Source organism: Balaenoptera borealis, assembly GCF_965194805.1.
Source record: "Balaenoptera borealis genome assembly, chromosome: 1".
Classification (NCBI taxonomy): domain Eukaryota; kingdom Metazoa; phylum Chordata; class Mammalia; order Artiodactyla; family Balaenopteridae; genus Balaenoptera; species Balaenoptera borealis.
This window is the reverse complement of record NC_138860.1, coordinates 1,425,034-1,442,392: the sequence shown is the minus strand read 5'-3', so window position 1 is coordinate 1,442,392 and position 17,359 is coordinate 1,425,034. Positions and strand designations below refer to the sequence as shown.

The 17,359-nt window shown below is 44.9% G+C and overlaps 1 protein-coding gene across 2 annotated transcripts; it reads left to right on the top strand.

Moving 5' to 3' along the window:
- The first annotated feature begins 52 nt into the window (after positions 1-52).
- On the top strand, positions 53-11,494 carry TIMM17A (translocase of inner mitochondrial membrane 17A). Of its 2 annotated transcripts, none has more exons than XM_082393155.1 (6): positions 53-163; positions 3,495-3,594; positions 3,728-3,791; positions 7,899-8,027; positions 8,759-8,869; positions 11,012-11,494. In XM_082393155.1, exons 1-6 carry the CDS (start codon positions 138-140, stop codon positions 11,095-11,097), a joined length of 516 nt encoding a protein of 171 aa, XP_082249281.1. In that variant the 5' UTR covers positions 53-137; the 3' UTR covers positions 11,098-11,494. The 2 variants fall into 2 exon arrangements, with proteins under 2 accessions (XP_082249281.1, XP_082249282.1); XM_082393156.1 differs by lacking the exon at positions 53-163 and adding an exon at positions 2,414-2,534.
- Positions 11,495-17,359: the final 5,865 nt, after the last annotated feature.

Here is a 17,359-nt window from a genome sequence, read left to right as displayed (position 1 = left end):
TCCCCGGCTCCCATTGGCTGCGGGAGGAGGCGGCGAGCCAATCCCCGCACACTCTAACGCCCTCCGCCTGGGATCACTTCCGCCGTCGGGCCAGGCCCCGCCCCGCTCGCCCGGCGTCGCGGAGCGGCGGAGTCAAGATGGAGGAGTACGCGCGCGAGCCTTGGTGAGTCCGCCCGCTGCCCGCCGCCCGCCGCCCGCGCCTCTGCCCCTGCCCGGCCCCCGGAGCGAGGCCGCTCTCAGCCGCGGGCTCGGCAGCGCCGGGGGCCGTGGGCACCCGGGCGTGAGCAGCCGGCTAGTCAGCGGGGGCCGCGGGGGGCCGCGCCAGGTGACCTTGCGGCAACTCGAGGGCGCCCCGTCTCGGCTGTGTGGCCCCGGCCCCTGCCCGGCCCGCGGGTCGGGAGCAGCCCCTCTGCCCGCCGGCGACCTTGGGCTCGTCCTTGCGCTCGGGCGGCTCGGCCTGCGTGGGGAGGAGGCGGTGCCCGGGGAGGGTCCGCGTGGGCGCGGCGGCCGTGGTCCGGGCTGGGGTTTCCCCGTGGGGGAGGGGCGGCGCGGTCGGGGAAACGGGGAGAGTAGCGTGTGTTCTCGAAAAGCCGGCGACGGGGCTCTGTTCATTCGGCGTTTAGCGAGGGGAGGTGGTCTCTGCCCCGCGCTCGGTCGGTCCCAGGAATGAAAGCATAGAGGAGTCAGGCACGCACACAGTTTAAGGCTTCGGAGGTCATGAGTGAAAAATCAAATCTTGTTTTTTGGGTTAATCACCTGTGTTTTTTGTAAGAGCAAGAACCAAGGTGTTCTCCAGCTGTGTGAAAAGGCCCAGGGCTTTACATTCTGACCTTGCCAGCATTAGCCATGTTGCCTGCTTTGTGCTTTTTTTCCTCCCTGAAATAAGATACAGAGTGTATGTTTCAGCGCCTCCCAGCTCTTTAAATTTACCTTCTCCAAAGGTAGTGGTCCCCCTTCCTGGGTTGTGCTCAGGTGTGCGGGACTCAGCATCTGTACGCTGCTGTTGTCACCTGCTCTTGGCTATGATATCGTGAAGCAGGTTGGCAAGAGGGGAAAATACTTGACTTTCTTGGGTTAAAGATGTTATGGGAATCATGAATTTTCATCTACTACTTCATTAGGTGGCCCCTTTGCTTTCTCAGTACGTATGTCCTGAAGCAGTACAGTCAGTTGTCTGGTTGGTTTTATACTCAAAACTGCTTTGATCTTCTGGACTACCCTGTTTTGTGAAGTCATCCGAGCGCAAACTATAAGCATCTTTCTCCTCCCTCTGCACCCGCCCCAACGCCATAGGCAGCCTGAATTCTTTCAAACCTTCCACCTTTCATTTCCTATTGTCAGGATCTTACCTGGCAGCCTTAATGCCTTTTACAGTAGTTTCCTAATTGCTTTCCTTCTCTTCAGTCCTTTTTAATACATCATAGGTAGTTAATCGTCCTAAATACTTTTTAATCGTGTGTTTTCTTTTCAGAAGCCCTAGTCTATAGGATATAGTGGAAAGAATTTGGGGCCTTTGGTGTACTAGATTTTGTATTTAAATTGGTTCTACCAGTTATTACCTATATGACCTTGGGCCTCTGTTCATCTGTAAAATGGAGAGGAGACAGGAATACTCTTCTGCAAAGTTAAAAGATTAGGGAATCTCTAAGAAAATAAGCTGGCTTTCTTGAAAATCAGGTTATTTGCACTATAAGGCACCTGAAACATAGTTGATACTTAATAAATGATAACTTTAACCTTGTGGTTAGTTATTGGTTCCCTGTTGCCCTATATTTGTCTGGCATTTACATTTAGAGTCTGGCTTCAACCTTCTTTTTCTGTATCCATCACTTCCCTGCAGGAACCTTGATTTAGCCAGACTTAGTTCAGAAACTATTTCCATCTTGCCTTTGTTTTGGACGTCCTCTCTTGGAATACTGTGGCTGCTCTCTGATCTGAATCCTGCTATTCTTTACTGATTTTTTAAATACTCATTTTCATTCTGATTGTAGGATCATTTAGGGTCGATCATTTAGAGTTAGTGACTCTCCTTTGTCTTTCCTTTTTACTTTTTTTTTTTTTGGCCGCAGCACGCAGCTTGTGGGATCTTAGTTCCCCAACCATGGATCGAACCTGGGCCCCGGCAATGAAAGCACCGAGTCTTAACCACTGGACCACCAGGGAATTCCCTATCTCTTTACTTCTATTAATGTTTCTACCATTTTGAAGAAATTTTCCTAATCCTTTTTAGTCTCTCAGAGCACTGCTTCTCAAACTTTTAAAGTGAAATCAAGTCACCCGTGGATTGTGTTAAGCTGTAGGCTCTTGATTTAGTAGGTCCTGAGTGGGACCTCCCCAGGGCCTGCATTTCTAATGAGTTCCCAGGTGTTGCTGATTTTGCATTTAGGCCTGCAGGAAGCAAGCCTTGGGTAGCAAGGCCCCGAAGCATCAGGCTGGCAGTTGGAACATCTGCTGCATGAGATCGTCATTCTGTACAAGCTCCTGATTTGTGTTAGACTTGGAAAGGACCAGGTCTTTCGTGTCGATCTGGCAAAGTGAGAAATTACTTACAATTCAGATTCTTCAGCAGCAACGATGCGCTGAACTCACACGTTTACTTGAGCAGTTGGATTGCCCGTAGGGTCGGTACAGCATTTTACCCTTGACACTGCAAAAGACATTTATGAATTGAACTATTCACAGACTTGTTTTTGTTTTTGTTTCTTTTGGCCATGCCGCGAGGCTTGCGGGATCTTAGTTCCCCAACCAAGGATCGAACCCAGGCCACCACAAGTGAAAGTGCCGCGTCCTAACCACTGGACTGCCAGGGAATTCCCATTCACAGACTTTTTAATAAGCCAGATTCCTAGAATAGTGGTTCTGTTCTACTGATCAGATTACTCATGTCATTGTGCTGCATGAGTTAGGGTGCTGCATTTGGAAGCCGGGTGTACACATTTAACCTCCAATTATCAGATGTTAGAGGTTACCGGTGTGTTAAGTGGATCTGATACAAACTTAAGTTCCAAATGCTAACTTGGACTCAGTAAACCCAAAAAGAAGTTTTAAAATTTAAATAATGTGTCTTCTTCTGCGCCTGTTGAAACTTTATTCTTTGGGTCTCAGCTTTAAATTTTGCTACAGCTGGAGAGCTTTCCTTGATCCCCAGGCGACTGGGTCACCGTTGATTACAGTGTAATTTCCTAATGCTTGTTTATTTGCTTTTCACGGTGCCTTGGAGTAGATGCACTAGTAGTTGAGCGAATGAATAAAGTGCTGTGAACAGTGGGGAGTTGAAGCCAGTTCCATTCCCTGTAGCTTAGAAGACTTGGGCTGAGTAGATGAGGACCTGTTTAGAACCCTTAATCTTTGTCTGTATTTTATGGGCCAGGTGTTACTGGTTGCAGTGAGCCCTGCCCTGCAATCTGTTGTACATCCCTTATTAACAAAGAGGGTTTATGGCGTATAAATGAGACGTACGCTCATCGTTTTCTCTCTCTCTCTTCTGTTCTTAGCCCCTGGCGCATTGTGGACGACTGTGGTGGGGCCTTTACGATGGGAACCATAGGTGGCGGGATCTTTCAAGCAATCAAAGGTTTTCGCAATTCTCCGGTGGTAAGTGGGTGAATGGTCTCATGTCATCATTACTTGAGACCCGCTTGCGAATGTCACTTGGGCCCCATCAGTGGGTTGGAAGTCTGTTAGACTCCGAATGTATTTTTGGTTGCTTCCTTTTGTTTCCTTACAGGGAGTAAACCACAGACTACGAGGGAGTCTGACAGCCGTTAGAACCAGGGCCCCACAGTTGGGAGGTAAGCAGAATGTTGCCAGTTGTACGTCAGATGATTTTTTTCCTATTCTTTTGAAGATGAAACTCTGGTTTGTTTTCTTCTTTTTTAGAGTATACCAGTTAGTGATTTTAGTTTGGTCTAAATAACAGCTTGTCACAAGTTAGTATCTATGCGAATGCTTGATTTATGATTTATTTGGAAAGTTAACTTGAATTGTTGCATCCATTTGAAAATCTGTCCTTCAGAAGCTCAGTGGGGTTTTGTTTTCGCTTGGTTTCATTTGATTTTCCCCTCTTATCCAGACAGTGTGTCTGCAGCTTAGGTTTGTGAGGGTCAGGAGTGATAACTTCTGGGTTAGCATGAAACAGGAGGATGTGAGCAGAAGCATTAGGGTGTGTGCTAGGGACTGATGGAACGGGTGGGGCTCCCTCCAGGCTTAGCTTTGGGACATTGTGCCGAGGTCAGCGCAAAGGTGGAGAACGATTATGTTCATCACACTCTTTAAGCTCGGTAACTCAGAAGCTGGGAGAAGAGAGAATAAGAAAGCTGGGAGCTTATATTTGCTTGCAAACATACAGTCAGGCTGAAGAGACCACATATAACACATGAAATGGGCTTAGCACTTTCAGTCGTTCCTTAGTGATTTTGTGCATCAGAAGAAATAATCTTCTCTGTTTTTATAGCATTTGTTTTCTTTAGAAGATAGTAGCCAATGTCTGTTGTTTATTGAGTGCCTGCCATGTGCCAGGCACTCCAGGTGTTTTACAGGATTATTTTATTTAGTCCTCACAGCAACACAGGAGGTGAGTACTATTATCTCCATTTTCCAGATGAGGAAATTGAGGCTCCGAGGGTTGAAGTGATGGTGTATCTGTTTCCTGTTTTTCTCTCTGTAATAATTGTACACCCTGGAAAGTAAACAGTGACTAATTTTCCTTTGTTTTAATGGTTACCGTGTTGTTTAAGAGTGATAAGTAGTAAAAAAAAAAAAAAAAAAAAAAAGGTACACACCAAACCCTGAACCTTTGATAAATGCAGAAGTCATACAGGTTTTAACAGGTTTCTTGAGAGGCTGCTTCTATCACATGCATTTTCAGTGAATAAAAAAAACAATCAGTAACTGTCACAGCCAAGAAGAGCCTAAGGAAGTATGACTGCCAAATGTTATGAGGTGTCCTGGAACAGAAGAAGGACATAAAAACTAAGGATATGTGAATTAAGTATGGACGTCAGTTAATAATGTGTCAATATTGGGTTGCTGTGACAAACGCATGGTGCTGATGTTAGATGCTGGGGAGACTGGGTGTGGGGTACGTGGGAGCTGTACCATCTTCACAGCTTTGCTGTGACTCTGAAACTAGTCTAAGAATAAAGGTTTGGTTAAAAAACAATCAGGGTGAAATAGAGGAAGAGTAGGTTGTGGTGTGAGTGAATTGGGGTCAGCCTTTTTAAGGAAACTACTGAGGAATCTTTATGGAGTCTTGAATTTGAAAAGTACTGGGATGGCACTTCCAGTTAATTCAGTGAGCGTTTACTGAGCTCTTCCAATTAAGCTCCTGGGAAAAGGCAGTGTGGGAAAGTCATAGTTGTGTCCTGAAAGGTCTTGTATTCTCATAGCGGAAATAAGACATGCTTTTGATATGTCCCCATTATGCTTCCAGCCCTTCCTTGCATTTTGGAACAAGATGTTCCAGGCTCATCTTGTACTTTCCCTGCCTGAGTGTAGAGTCAGCCGTCCCCAAGGAGTCCTGCTTCCTTCTAGTTGAGAATGGTACTTAGGAGCCAAAATCTTGGCACCAAGTGTATCATTGCTGTGGGGCATTGCTGTTCCCAGGCCTTCTTAGGAATGTACTGTATGTATATGAACACACACTAACCACGTACACATACATACACAAGTTTGTATCTATGTTCCTGTATATCTATACGTATTAGGAATCATGGGTTCACACGGATACCTCTAACTCCAGTCCAGCCCCACAGGTTCATTCTCTTTTCTCTTTTCATATGAATACTTTCCTCCTTGCCTGACTTGGGCTAGGGCACCCCATAACAGGCCACCCTTCCACGTGGGCACACTGATCTCCAGGCACGGGAGTGTCCTTCCTGTGGACGCCTCCTCACCCTGCTCTGGCTGTGGCTGCCCGCACGGGGCCGCCCTTTCGTGTGGACTCGGTCTCCTCTCTCATCAGCCACCATAGCTACTCTGGCAGTCATTCTTGGCGTGGGGAGAGTTCAGACCCTTGTGAGGGAGTGGGAGAGCCTTGTTTGAGGAATTTGGTGAGATAATTCTAATACACCTGGACATATCTCTCTCCCAGGCACAGAGCCACTGAGTTAGAAGGACGGACTATTTCATTTGTATGTAGTATGTGGTATTTAGTGTTGGACCGAAAATGAGGAGGCTCAGGCATACTTTATTATTATTTTTAAAAAATATTTATTTGTCTCCTCCGGGTCTTAGTTGCGGCATGTGGGATCTTCGTTATGGCACGCAGGATCTTTTTATTTTATTTTTTTAATTAATTTATTTTTTAAAAATTTATTTATTTATTTATTTATTTTTGGCTGAGTTGGGTCTTCGTTGATGCACAAGGGCTTTCTCTAGTTGCGGCGAGTGGGGGCTACTCTTCGTTGCAGTGCGGTGGCTTCTCTTGTTGCAGAGCATGGACTCTAGGCACGTGGGCTCAGTAGTTGTGGCCCGTGCGCTCTAGAGCACAGGCTCAGTAGCTGTGGTGCACGGGCTTAGTTGCTCCACGGCATGTGGGATCTTCCCAGACCAGGGCACGAACCTGTGTCCCCTGCATTGGCAGGCAGATTCTTAACCACTGTGCCACCTGGAAAGTCCCCAGGATCTTTTTAGTTGCAGCATGCGGGATCTTTTTTTTAGTTGAGGCACGTGGGATCTTTGTTGCCACATGCTGGATCTTTAGTTGCGGCATGTGGGCTCTTTTAGTTGCAACATGTGGGATCTTTAGTTGCGGCATGTGTGTGGGATGTAGTTCCCTGACCAGGGATCAAACCTGGGCCCCCTGCATTGGGAGCATGGAGTCTTAACCACTGGACCACCAGGGAAGTCCCTTGTGCATGCTTTAACTGGTTATATCTGCTGGATTTAACTCACAGGGTGAGCTCTGGAGAAGGGTGCTGGTGATGATCTGGTTCAGACAGTTGCCGGAACCCAGTTTATTGTCCTTATTAACACACCCGTGCTGCTGTGAGGTTTCAGAGGGTGAAGGATAACCTGACAAGGGCTCCTCAGTGCAGTTTTTCTTCTTTCTTTAATCTTAATATAAGAACTCTTCATAGAGTGTTAAGTCATGTGTATTCATTTTAGAAGATTTGGAAAATAAAAGCACAAAGCAGTGAAATCGTCTGTTATCATCTGTCACCCAGAGATGCTGACAATTAAAATCTTGGTGTTGCCTTTTTATGTTTTGTGTGTACTTATACATGTGTATGTGTGGGTGTTTGTTTTTTATTTTACAGAATAGTCACTGTGTTTAGGAAGAGTTTAAAGTGCAAAGTAATCTGACTTAGGGTTGCTTTTAGTTTCATGCTTGAGGAGTAAAGGATAGAAATGAGAGAGGAAAGGTAATTCCCGTTCCCTCGAGGTTCCATAATTCGAACTGTTTGTATCACCCTTTTGCCCTTTATGTGTATTGGCTTACGCCTGTAGTACATCCCAGAATAGCCCGGTTTCTTTTGTGTTCACGTTGGTGATTTTCGTAGAGCAGGTGCTCAGTGGCACTGACTGAAGAAAAGAAAAATAGAGGTAAGATGAAGCTTTAGTAAAAGAAAAGAAGGAAGGAGGACACTTTTTAAACAGATGCACAGTCTTCTGAAAGGGGGTTTGAATGGGTTTAGCCCAACTCTTTTAGGCCTGGCTTATTTCTTTTAGGCTTTGGGCCATTGCTGATTTCCCTGCTGATGCAATACAAACCAAGCTTTATTAAAAAGATAAGTATTCTGACTCCTGTTCGGTGCCTATTCAAACTTGTTTGCATGTGTTTGTGAGAGTTTTAAGAATATAGTGAGTGTTGTTATTTAAGCTTGTTTTTGACTATTACATTTAAAGTCTAAAATTTTAAAAATGAAATTTATTTGTTTTGTTTTTAAATAAAATAGGTAGCTTTGCAGTTTGGGGAGGTCTGTTTTCCATGATTGACTGCAGTATGGTTCAAGTCAGAGGGAAAGAAGATCCCTGGAACTCCATCACGAGTGGTGCCTTAACAGGAGCCATCCTGGCAGCAAGAAGTAAGCAGTCAGAGACACACGCATTGAAGCCAACCTCTGCCTGAATTTAGGGACATCTGTAGTAGATAAACTGAGCATTGTGTAACTCGGTATAGTGTGAGTGTATGTGGTGATTTGGGGGGAAAAGTAAAAGGATCTCTTAACTTGGAATGTTGAGAACAAGAGAGCCTGGGGCTCTAACCAGTGATCACCGTGGTTAAGAGCAGTTCAAGTTCTGGTTCTGCCACTTTCTAGCTGTGTGACTGGGCAGTTTCTCTCCTCAGCCTCTGGAGTTAACCATCGTACCTGTCACACAGCATTGTTATGAGTGAAGAGCTTAGACCCATCTTCTGGGTCTTTGGGACAGAGAGCAACCTAGAATCCCTTTGGGCGTAGTGGGTGGGCCCAGGAGTCAGCACCCTCTTCTGTGAAGGGCCAGGTAGTAAATGTGTGGGCTTCGTGGGTTGTGAGGGCTTCCGTCACATGTACTCAGCTCTGCTGTCATGAGCGCAGCCTAGACAATACGTGAATGAACGCACGTGCTGTCCCAATACAACTTCATTTACACAAGCAGGCCGTGGGCTGGATTTGACCTGCGGGCCATAGTTCGCTGACCCCAGTCTTGGTCAGCGAGAAAGGGGGTTTGGGAACGGGGGGTAGCATGGAGCCCTATGGACAGGTCTTTGCTTTATGGTATCTTACATTAACCTGGATTTCTGTTGAAGTAACCTCTCTGTTCTCAATGTGCTCAGACGGACCAGTGGCCATGGTTGGGTCAGCCGCGATGGGTGGCATTCTGCTAGCTCTCATTGAAGGAGCTGGTATCTTGTTGACAAGATTTGCCTCTGCCCAGTTTCCCAACGGTGAGTCGTCTTTCTGCCTAACACCACAGCTCAGACGTTTGAAATGGTTTCCCGATGTCTGCTAAAATGTGGTAGTTTGAGATCTTTGCATCACACATGAATACGCCGTGCTTCGTGAGGATTCTGGTAATAGGCCGTGGCTCTGCACAGGTGTGGGTGCAGTTAGCTGTGTTTAATGTCAGTAACAGAATGCTTTGGCTAGATGATGCTGTCGATCTTTCCTTATAGTTCTTAGGGTTTAGCAGTGCTCACTTGCTCATTCTAAGAAATTGCCGATCATTTCAGCGGTGCGGGAAGAAGGGTCCCTGCAGACGTGGAACAATGATGGCCGTCAGTCGCCAACTTATTACTGCCTGTGGGGGGGGCACCGCTCTAGCTGCCGGGGGCCGTGGGAGCGTCAGGCTGACACGCTCACAGATAAGTGAGATCATCTGGTTGTGCTGCTTCCTTGAAGAAGGTGAAGTAGCGGGGGAAGGTGACTCGTGGTTGGAGGTCACTTAGGGCTGGAAGGAGAGTTTTTCTGAGAAGTTGGTGATGTAACGTGTTACTCCTGTTGCTCTCGCGTGGTGCAGGGGAAGGTGAAGTGGTGCGCGGTTAGTGGTCCACAGGCCATCACCACGTGGTCAGGGAGTGTCTGCTCAGCCGTTAACGTGTGCAGATTCTTGTAACTTAGAAAACTTGAGTTGTCTAAATGGGAATATTCCTTGACATTGGAAGGAAGCAGAAAGACACTGAGGATCATAGTGGGGAAGAGCTGACCTGGCATTTGGGGAAGGAAATATGCAGAATGGTGAGACTTGTTGAAAGTTATTTTTGGAGCTTCGAAAGGATTCGGCATAGAGTTAGGGACAGGTCACAGCTCCCGATTCGATTTGATTTCCCTGAGGCACCAGGTGAGAGATTCGGTGTCTTTTGGGCACGGTTCTGAGGCCTGCTTCTCGTGGCCAGTGGATGACCCGGGTGACTCCTGGGCCCTCGGTCCTCGCTTCTGTTTTCAATCATTATTTCTCACTGAATACTCTGTTGTGATGGCCACTTTCTTATTTTGCTTTTTAGTTTAGCACTTTAGTGTGAAAGACTTCACATAAGATGTGAGAAAAGTTCCATGTTTGCAGAAATTCAGAAATTGATAGAACAAGAACTCAGTCACACTGTCTTGTAGGATTTAGCCTTGTTTGCTTGGGTTTAGGCTTCTTTCCTCGGAAGGAGTTCTCTAAAAGAAGTGCTTTTTATTTTAGACAGGAGGAGTGTTTCCGAAAGGCTATGCGGGGGCAAAAATCTTTGAAAAGTTAATCATATTTTTCCAGTTAACTTACATGAAAGAGTTCTTAAAACAGAAAGACGAGATAAAACTGTATCGAAATGGTAACAATGGTTATTTTTGGTTTATCTTTTTCACCCAGTGTCTTCTCCAGCTTTCTGTAATGAACAGATATTTTTAGAATATAAAAAAAAAACCCACTGGAGTAAAGTATTGGAAAGAAAGCCCTCTTTACCACTGTCCTCTTTCTCTTTTCCTTCCAGATATTTTTTAGTCTGCCTCAGTTTCCCTGAAGAAAAGAGGAGTGATTATTCCCATTAAAGTCTTTTTTTTAAAGAGCCACATTTTTTCTTAGGTCACAGGCCGTCTCATCCTTTGAAAGCAAATACTACAGCACTTAGTTCTGCGCAAGCTAGGGGATGGGGGTGTCTTCCTATTTCAGGACCCATTCCTTACTTAGTTGTATATAAATTGTATTACTGAGTTCTCTTGAAACATGACTAAGGTACTTAAACTTTGTGAAAATAATTTTAAATAGCTACTGAAAAATACATCAGGAGGTGTGAGAGATTCGTCCAGTCCTGATATGGCAGCTTGTTCAGCAGTTGCTTTAAAACTGGCATGTTGTTTCTTGCTGTAATTATTCCATCTGACTTTGCTGGCATAGCATTCGAGAGCTGCTCATTCTGGAGCAGAAGGGACGCCAGGCTGCCATATGTTAAGGCGCTCTCGTGGGAATCGGGCAGCTCTACAAAGAAATTCAGATTACAGCTCTGATGCAGCACTTTTTTTTCTGAGTTGATTGATTTGCTCTCTACAGAGACTTGTCCCTTTAAATTACATAATATTCAGGTGGTGTTTAAATTCCCTCTTAATTGCAGGTCCTCCGTTTGCTGAAGACCCCTCCCAGTTGCCTTCGGCCCAGTTACCATCCTCACCTTTCGGGGACTATCAACAATACCAGTAGGACCTCTCTCCCAGGACTTCTGTAACAGAATGAGCTGCGGTTCAAGGAAGGATTTCAGAAGGTCAAATTCAGTCTGTTTTTAAAACTGTAGGTGGGACAACTATGGCCAAATAGGCTGTGAAGAGACATTTAGAACATTTTTCTATTTAAAGGAACGTGGGGGGCGGGGGAGGGTCTTAAAAGATAATACATTTATTTATTCACACTTGGATTGCGTTTGTGATCAAAATAAATGTCTGAAATCTTTAGAAGGAAAAACAGTAAGTGCTTGGAAGATGAAGGACCAGTGGCAAACAGCAATGAAGCATGACCATCATTTCCTCGGGGACCTCTCTGCCTGGTTTTGTTCTGTTAAACAATAAAAAACGCCAGGAGATTGCTCTTTCTATTAAGATAAGTTGCAGAGTTCTACTTTTCATCCTTGAATTCAAATAATGCAGAGTCCATTGAAAGTTGCACGTGGTGCAGTCACCAAGGATTGGTCCACAGCAAACACTTCTGGGCTGGAAGGCTGCGGGAAAGTGCTTAGCCTTCTCCTTGCAAGTAAAAAAATATGCCACGTCTTGATTTTGAGGGTGTCGGATACAAAACTCTCTTCACCTCTGAAGCTACTGTGTCTTGATTCTTAATCATCAGAAAAGCTTCCTTCTGGTATACCCAGTTCTGTATGAGAAGGTTCCTGGAGGGCATAATAGCCCTGGAAAAGTTTGGCGTTTATGGTATGCTGGAAAGTAAAATACATGCTGTTTTTAATGTGTTGCAAGTCCCCTGAAGCTGATCTTTGTCGAGGGTGTGTTTTGGGGTCTGGCCGGGCCTGGAAAATGGATTAGCATTTCAGAATAGGCCATTTTACTGGCTGTGGTGGAGATGCCATGCGGCCTTACAGGAGGCAGGCTGTTACTCCCCATTTGCCTGCCTCTGTGTGAAATGGAGAGCAAATCTGTGTGGGTGTGGTGAGCACACGCATATTTTGGCCCAGTGCCACGTACGTAGTAAGCATTTAATTTACTAATGCTGGTTCGATCTTTGGTAAAATATACAGGAAATCATATCATTTTAACCATTTGTAAGTGTACAGTTCAGTGGAATTTAAATTAGTGTAACAGTCACCATTGTGTATCCCAAAACTTCCTCATCATCACCAACAGAAACTCCCCATCCCGCCTTCCCCCAGCTCCTGGTAACCACAGGTCTACTTGCTGTCTCTGAGTTTGCCTATTCTGGGTACCTTGTATAAGTGGAACCGTATGATGTTCGTCCTTCTGTGTCGCTCTTACTTCATGGAGCATCATGTTTTAAGGTCCGTCTGTGGTGTAGCATAAACCAACACTTCGTGCCTTTCGATGGCGGAGTAATATTGCATGGTATGCAGAGATCACATTTTATTTCTCCATTCATCCATTGATGGACACTTGGGCTGTTTACACCGTGTGACTCTTGTGAATAACATGGGCATACAGATATCTGAGTCCCTGCTTTCCGTTCCTTTGGGTGTAGACCTAGGAGTGGCGTTGCTGGGGCATGTGGTAGTTCTATGTTTAACTTTTGGAAGAAGCACCAAACTTTTCCACAGCGCTGCACCATTTGACATTTCCACCAGCAGTGCACGAAGGTTCCCATTTTTCCACATCCTTGCCAACACTTTTATTTTCCTTTAAATAAATACATTATAGCCAGTCTAGTATGTGTGATGTATCTCATTGTGGTTCTGATTTGCGTTCTCCTGGTGACTAACGTACCGCGCTTATTGGCCATTTGTAAGTATTTGGGATTTGTCTTTCAGTCTGTAGCTCTTTTGACTTCCAGGAGTAAATGTAAGGAGATGTTATCAGAAGAACAGTTCAAAGCTGAGGGCATGTTGAATCGCAGATAAAATGCTTTACATTTCTTAAGGTCTCCTAAACTCTTAAATGGCGTATGGTTTGGAAAGTAAGTTCCTTGTGAATTCGGAGTCTGATGGGTGTGTGTATGTGATGCTGGCGTGTTTTTGCCATTTTATTGGTTAACTCAGCATATCTGAAGCAATCCTTGGTTACAGATGAATTTTCTGGAAGGAGGGGTGGGGGGGAAGAGAAGAAGCGTGAAAAAGACAGAAAACCAGTTCCTTTTGAAGAACTTGACATTTAATTCCACAATATGTGGGACGGCAGGTAGAAACCCCGAAAACCTTTCCCGTTGTTTCCCTGCTGCTTGCCCCTCTCGTCCTTGGCGGACGCCCCCTTCCTCTGTCCCGCACTTAGGAGAGCTGCTCTCTGGGCAAAGCCTGCTGCCCACCTGCCTGCTGGGGCTTGGCCTGAGCGGAGTGGCTCCGTCTCCGTGACGTGTCTAGTGTGGAGACAGGGGGCCGGGGAGGAGAGGTGAAGGGGGAAGCACACTTCATTCCTCTGGTTTTCTACTGGAAGCCTCGTGCCGTCTGCGTTTCCAGGCACAGGTGTTTCATAACCGCCCAAGAGCGTCCTCGTGTGCTGTGTCCTCTGCCTGCCCCCGTTTATCCAGCGGGCTCGTTCCTGGTGGTCTGAGGACCAGCTCGAGCGCCCCTGCAGCCTCCCGTCCCCTCTCCGTGTCCTGTTGTCGCACTCTGCACAGCAGGAGGAGATGGTGAGCGGTTTGTTTTGTTTTCTCTCCCCCACCTTTTTCCCCAACATTTTTTCAATGAAAATATCAAACCTGTAGAGTTGAGGTTCACAGTGAACAAACATATACCCATCACCTAGCTTCTATGATTAACTTTACAATACTTTACCGTTGTGTACCTGTTCACCTATCACCCGTTTCCTAATAAAATTGAAATTTATGAAATCCATTGATAAGCTTTATAAGATGTGATTTAAAAAAAATTTTATTGGAGTATAGTTGATTTACAATGTTGTGTTAGTTTCAGGTGTGCAGTAAAATGAATCAGTTATACATTGATTTTTTTTTTAAGTTTAGCAAATAATAGAAACCAGGTAGTCTAGATTCTAATAAATATCTTAAAATACCTATGTGAAATGTTTAATACATATTCTAAAACTAATTTTGGTGTACAAGAACCCAGAATAAAAGGTAAAATCATGAAAATTGTTTTAATTACCAAGATAAATGCAGAAACAAGCAGACAGGAAGGAATTTTTCCCTAGGTCTTTTTCTGGAATAATGGAGTGGTTTCCTCAGTTTCAAGGTTGAAATGCTCATCAGAAAGATCCCATCTGCTTCTCCCTTTTTTCCTTAGTATCTGACACTTCGTGTGAAATTGGCCTGAAATAGTGAATTTCTGAGTCAGGGTTGGAACACGTGGGTTACAGCTGCATCTGTTGAAAGCCCATCTGTTTTCTTATATGAAATGTCTGCAGATTGTGACGGCGTGGTCACAGCTCCACCATGTGGTGCATTAGTTTTAGAACACACAGTACTTTGCTGCTGGTTTTGCTTTGTACAGTACCTTATCTTTTAGAGAAAAAGTCAGCCACCTAAGGCTCAAGGGCCAAATTTACCCTGCTGCCTCTTTTTGTAAGGCCTGTGAGTGAAGAATGGATTTAAAATTTTTCTAAGGGTTGAAAAAAAATCGAAGAAAAATGTTTCATGGCACATGGAAATGACATGAAATGAAGATTTCGGTGTCCATAAATACAGTTCTGTTGGTGCACAGCCATACCACGTCTTCACGTTTTATGAGCGACTGCTCTCATACGACACAGCAGAGTTAAGCGGCCGCGTCAGAGACCTCAGGGCACACAACTCCTGACATGTTTGCCCTTTAGAGAAAAAAAATTGCTGGCCTCTGTTTTAGAGCAGCTAAAAATAAAATTTATTTTATCTAAACTGATTCCATTTCTAGCACTCCTTCTTTTCTTTGTGTGGACCCAAGTTCTTCTCTGGTATCATAGTACTTCTGTCTCAGGAGCGTCCTCTAACATTTCTCATAGGGTAGGATTATATGGGTGGATCCAGATGGATCCCTAGGGATGTAGTGGGTGGCATTATAGGAGAGGAGCTTTTAGATAAAAGCTCCTTATGCCCTGAGCTTTTATAGTGGGCAGTAGCATTCCCGCTTTTGCCTCTGAGGGAGACATTACCTTTATTATACTAGATAGTGAGCGTGACTTCCCTTTGCTCCAAAGCGAGACCCTGTCTCTGTCTTGGAAGGGTGTAAGCCAGTTTACCAGCCTTACCACTGTGGACGTTTAGGGCTGGATAGTTAGTTGTGGGGACCTGTCCTGTGCAATGTAGGATGTCGGATCCCTGGCCTCTGCCCACTGGATGCCAGCAGCACCTCCTCTCCCAGTTGTAACCACCAAATGTGTCTCTCGATGTTGTCAGATATCTCCTAGTGGGCAAAACCGGTCCTGGTTGAGAACCATTATGATAAGCATACCCTTTGCTCCAGAGGAAGTCACCATCTGTCTTTCAGAGTGGCTCTCTATACAAGCATCCTCCACCAGATGGTCCAGAACAAAGGGCACTCAGCGGCTCATTTCTGCAAGATGTGCAGAAGCGCATGTGATCCGTGGAGAATTGGCTCCCAGCGTTGGTTTTAACTTAATTGCATTGTGATTAAAGGAATGTTGTTCTGTGTGCCATCGATTCTTTTATTTGTTGCGAGTTTTTCATGGCCTATCTATGGTTAGTTTTGTGTGTTTTCTCTAATTGTTAGGTGCAAAGTTTGGTGTGTGTTGATTAGGTCAAGATTGTGACATTTTTGTACAGATCTTTTATGTCTGTATGACTTTTGTCTGTTTGATCTGTTAATTGCTGGGGGAGGTACGTAAACCTCTCTGTTGGCGGATTTGCCCATTTCCCTTGTAATTCTGTTAACTTCTGCTTTCTATAGTTTGAGGCTATACTGTTAGGTACATGCCCAGTATGTGAGCTAGAACACTGACGAGTAGTTTACGTCTGGGTATTTATGAGCTCTGCTTCCTCCAGCCTAGGGTAAGTACCATCCTCTCCAGCTCATTTCCTTTTTTTTCCTTGATTTTTAAAAATCATACTACATATTTTCCCATTTGTTGGCTTGTGAGTTATATTCATTTTATATTCCTTAAGTGATTTTCTTGAAAATCTTAAAACGCATACCTAAGAAAAAAATCTCACATTTATCCCTCTCCCTCCCCTCCTGATAATCCAGGGAGTTTAGAATGCTTCAACTTCAATCACCCCCTGTTCTTATATACATTTAGTCTAATATTTTCATTTTATTCTGATTCCCTCATGCAAACATTATTAATATATATTTATTATTGCTGCTTTATACAGTGTTTAAATTTTCCCACTTTTTTTGCTCACCATTCCTTTTTTCATCTCATTTTCCTTCTTGAAGTAATTCCTTTAGAAGTTCTTTAGTAGGAGTCTGTTGATGGTGAACACTGAATTTTTGTCATCAAAAAATTTATTTGCCTTCATTCTTGGATGATAGTTTAGTTGGGTATACAGTTTTAAGTTGACAGGTTTTTTTCCTCAGTGTTTTGAAGATAATGCCTTCTGGCTTCTCTTGTTGCTAATGAGAGGTCTGCCCTTGGTCCAATTTCCATTTGGCCTTTTTTTTATAAGAAACCTGTCTTTTTTCTTTGGGTATTCTTAAGACCTTTATGTCTTGGTCTTCCTCAGTTTAACTAAAACATGTCTAGGTGTAGATTTATATTTTTGCTTGCAATTTGTTGTAACTTTTAAATCCTTAGAATCACACTTTCATCAATTCTAGAAGATTTTCAGCCATTATTTCAAAATGTCCAAGATACGTTGCATTCTAAGCATTCAAAAGTGAGGGAAGGAGAAACGGAAGGAAGGAAAGAGAATGGATGGGATGAGAATGCTCTTATCCCCAGGGAGACGTGAACGCTGAAAGGAGAAGCAGCACAGTTCCACAGATGCTTGACTCTGCAGCCAAGGGTAAAAGGCCCTCGGGACTTCCCTGGGGGTGCAGTGGTTAAGAATCCGCCTGCCAATGCAGGGGACATGGGTTCGAGCCCTGGTCCAGGAAGATCCCACATGCCGCAGAGCAACTAAGCCTGTGAGCCACAACTACTGAGCCCTCGTGCCACAACTAGTGAAGCCCGCGCACCTAGAGCCCATGCTCCACAACAAGAGAAGCCACCGCAATCAGGAGCCGCGCACTGCAACGAAGAGTAGCCCCCGCTCGCCGCAACTAGAGAAAGCCCCCGTGGAGCAACGAAGACCCAACACAGCCAAAATAAATAAATCAAAAAAAAGAATCCGCCTGCCAGTGCAGGGGACACGGGTTTGAGCCCTGGTCCAGGAAGATCCCACATGCCGCGGAGCAACT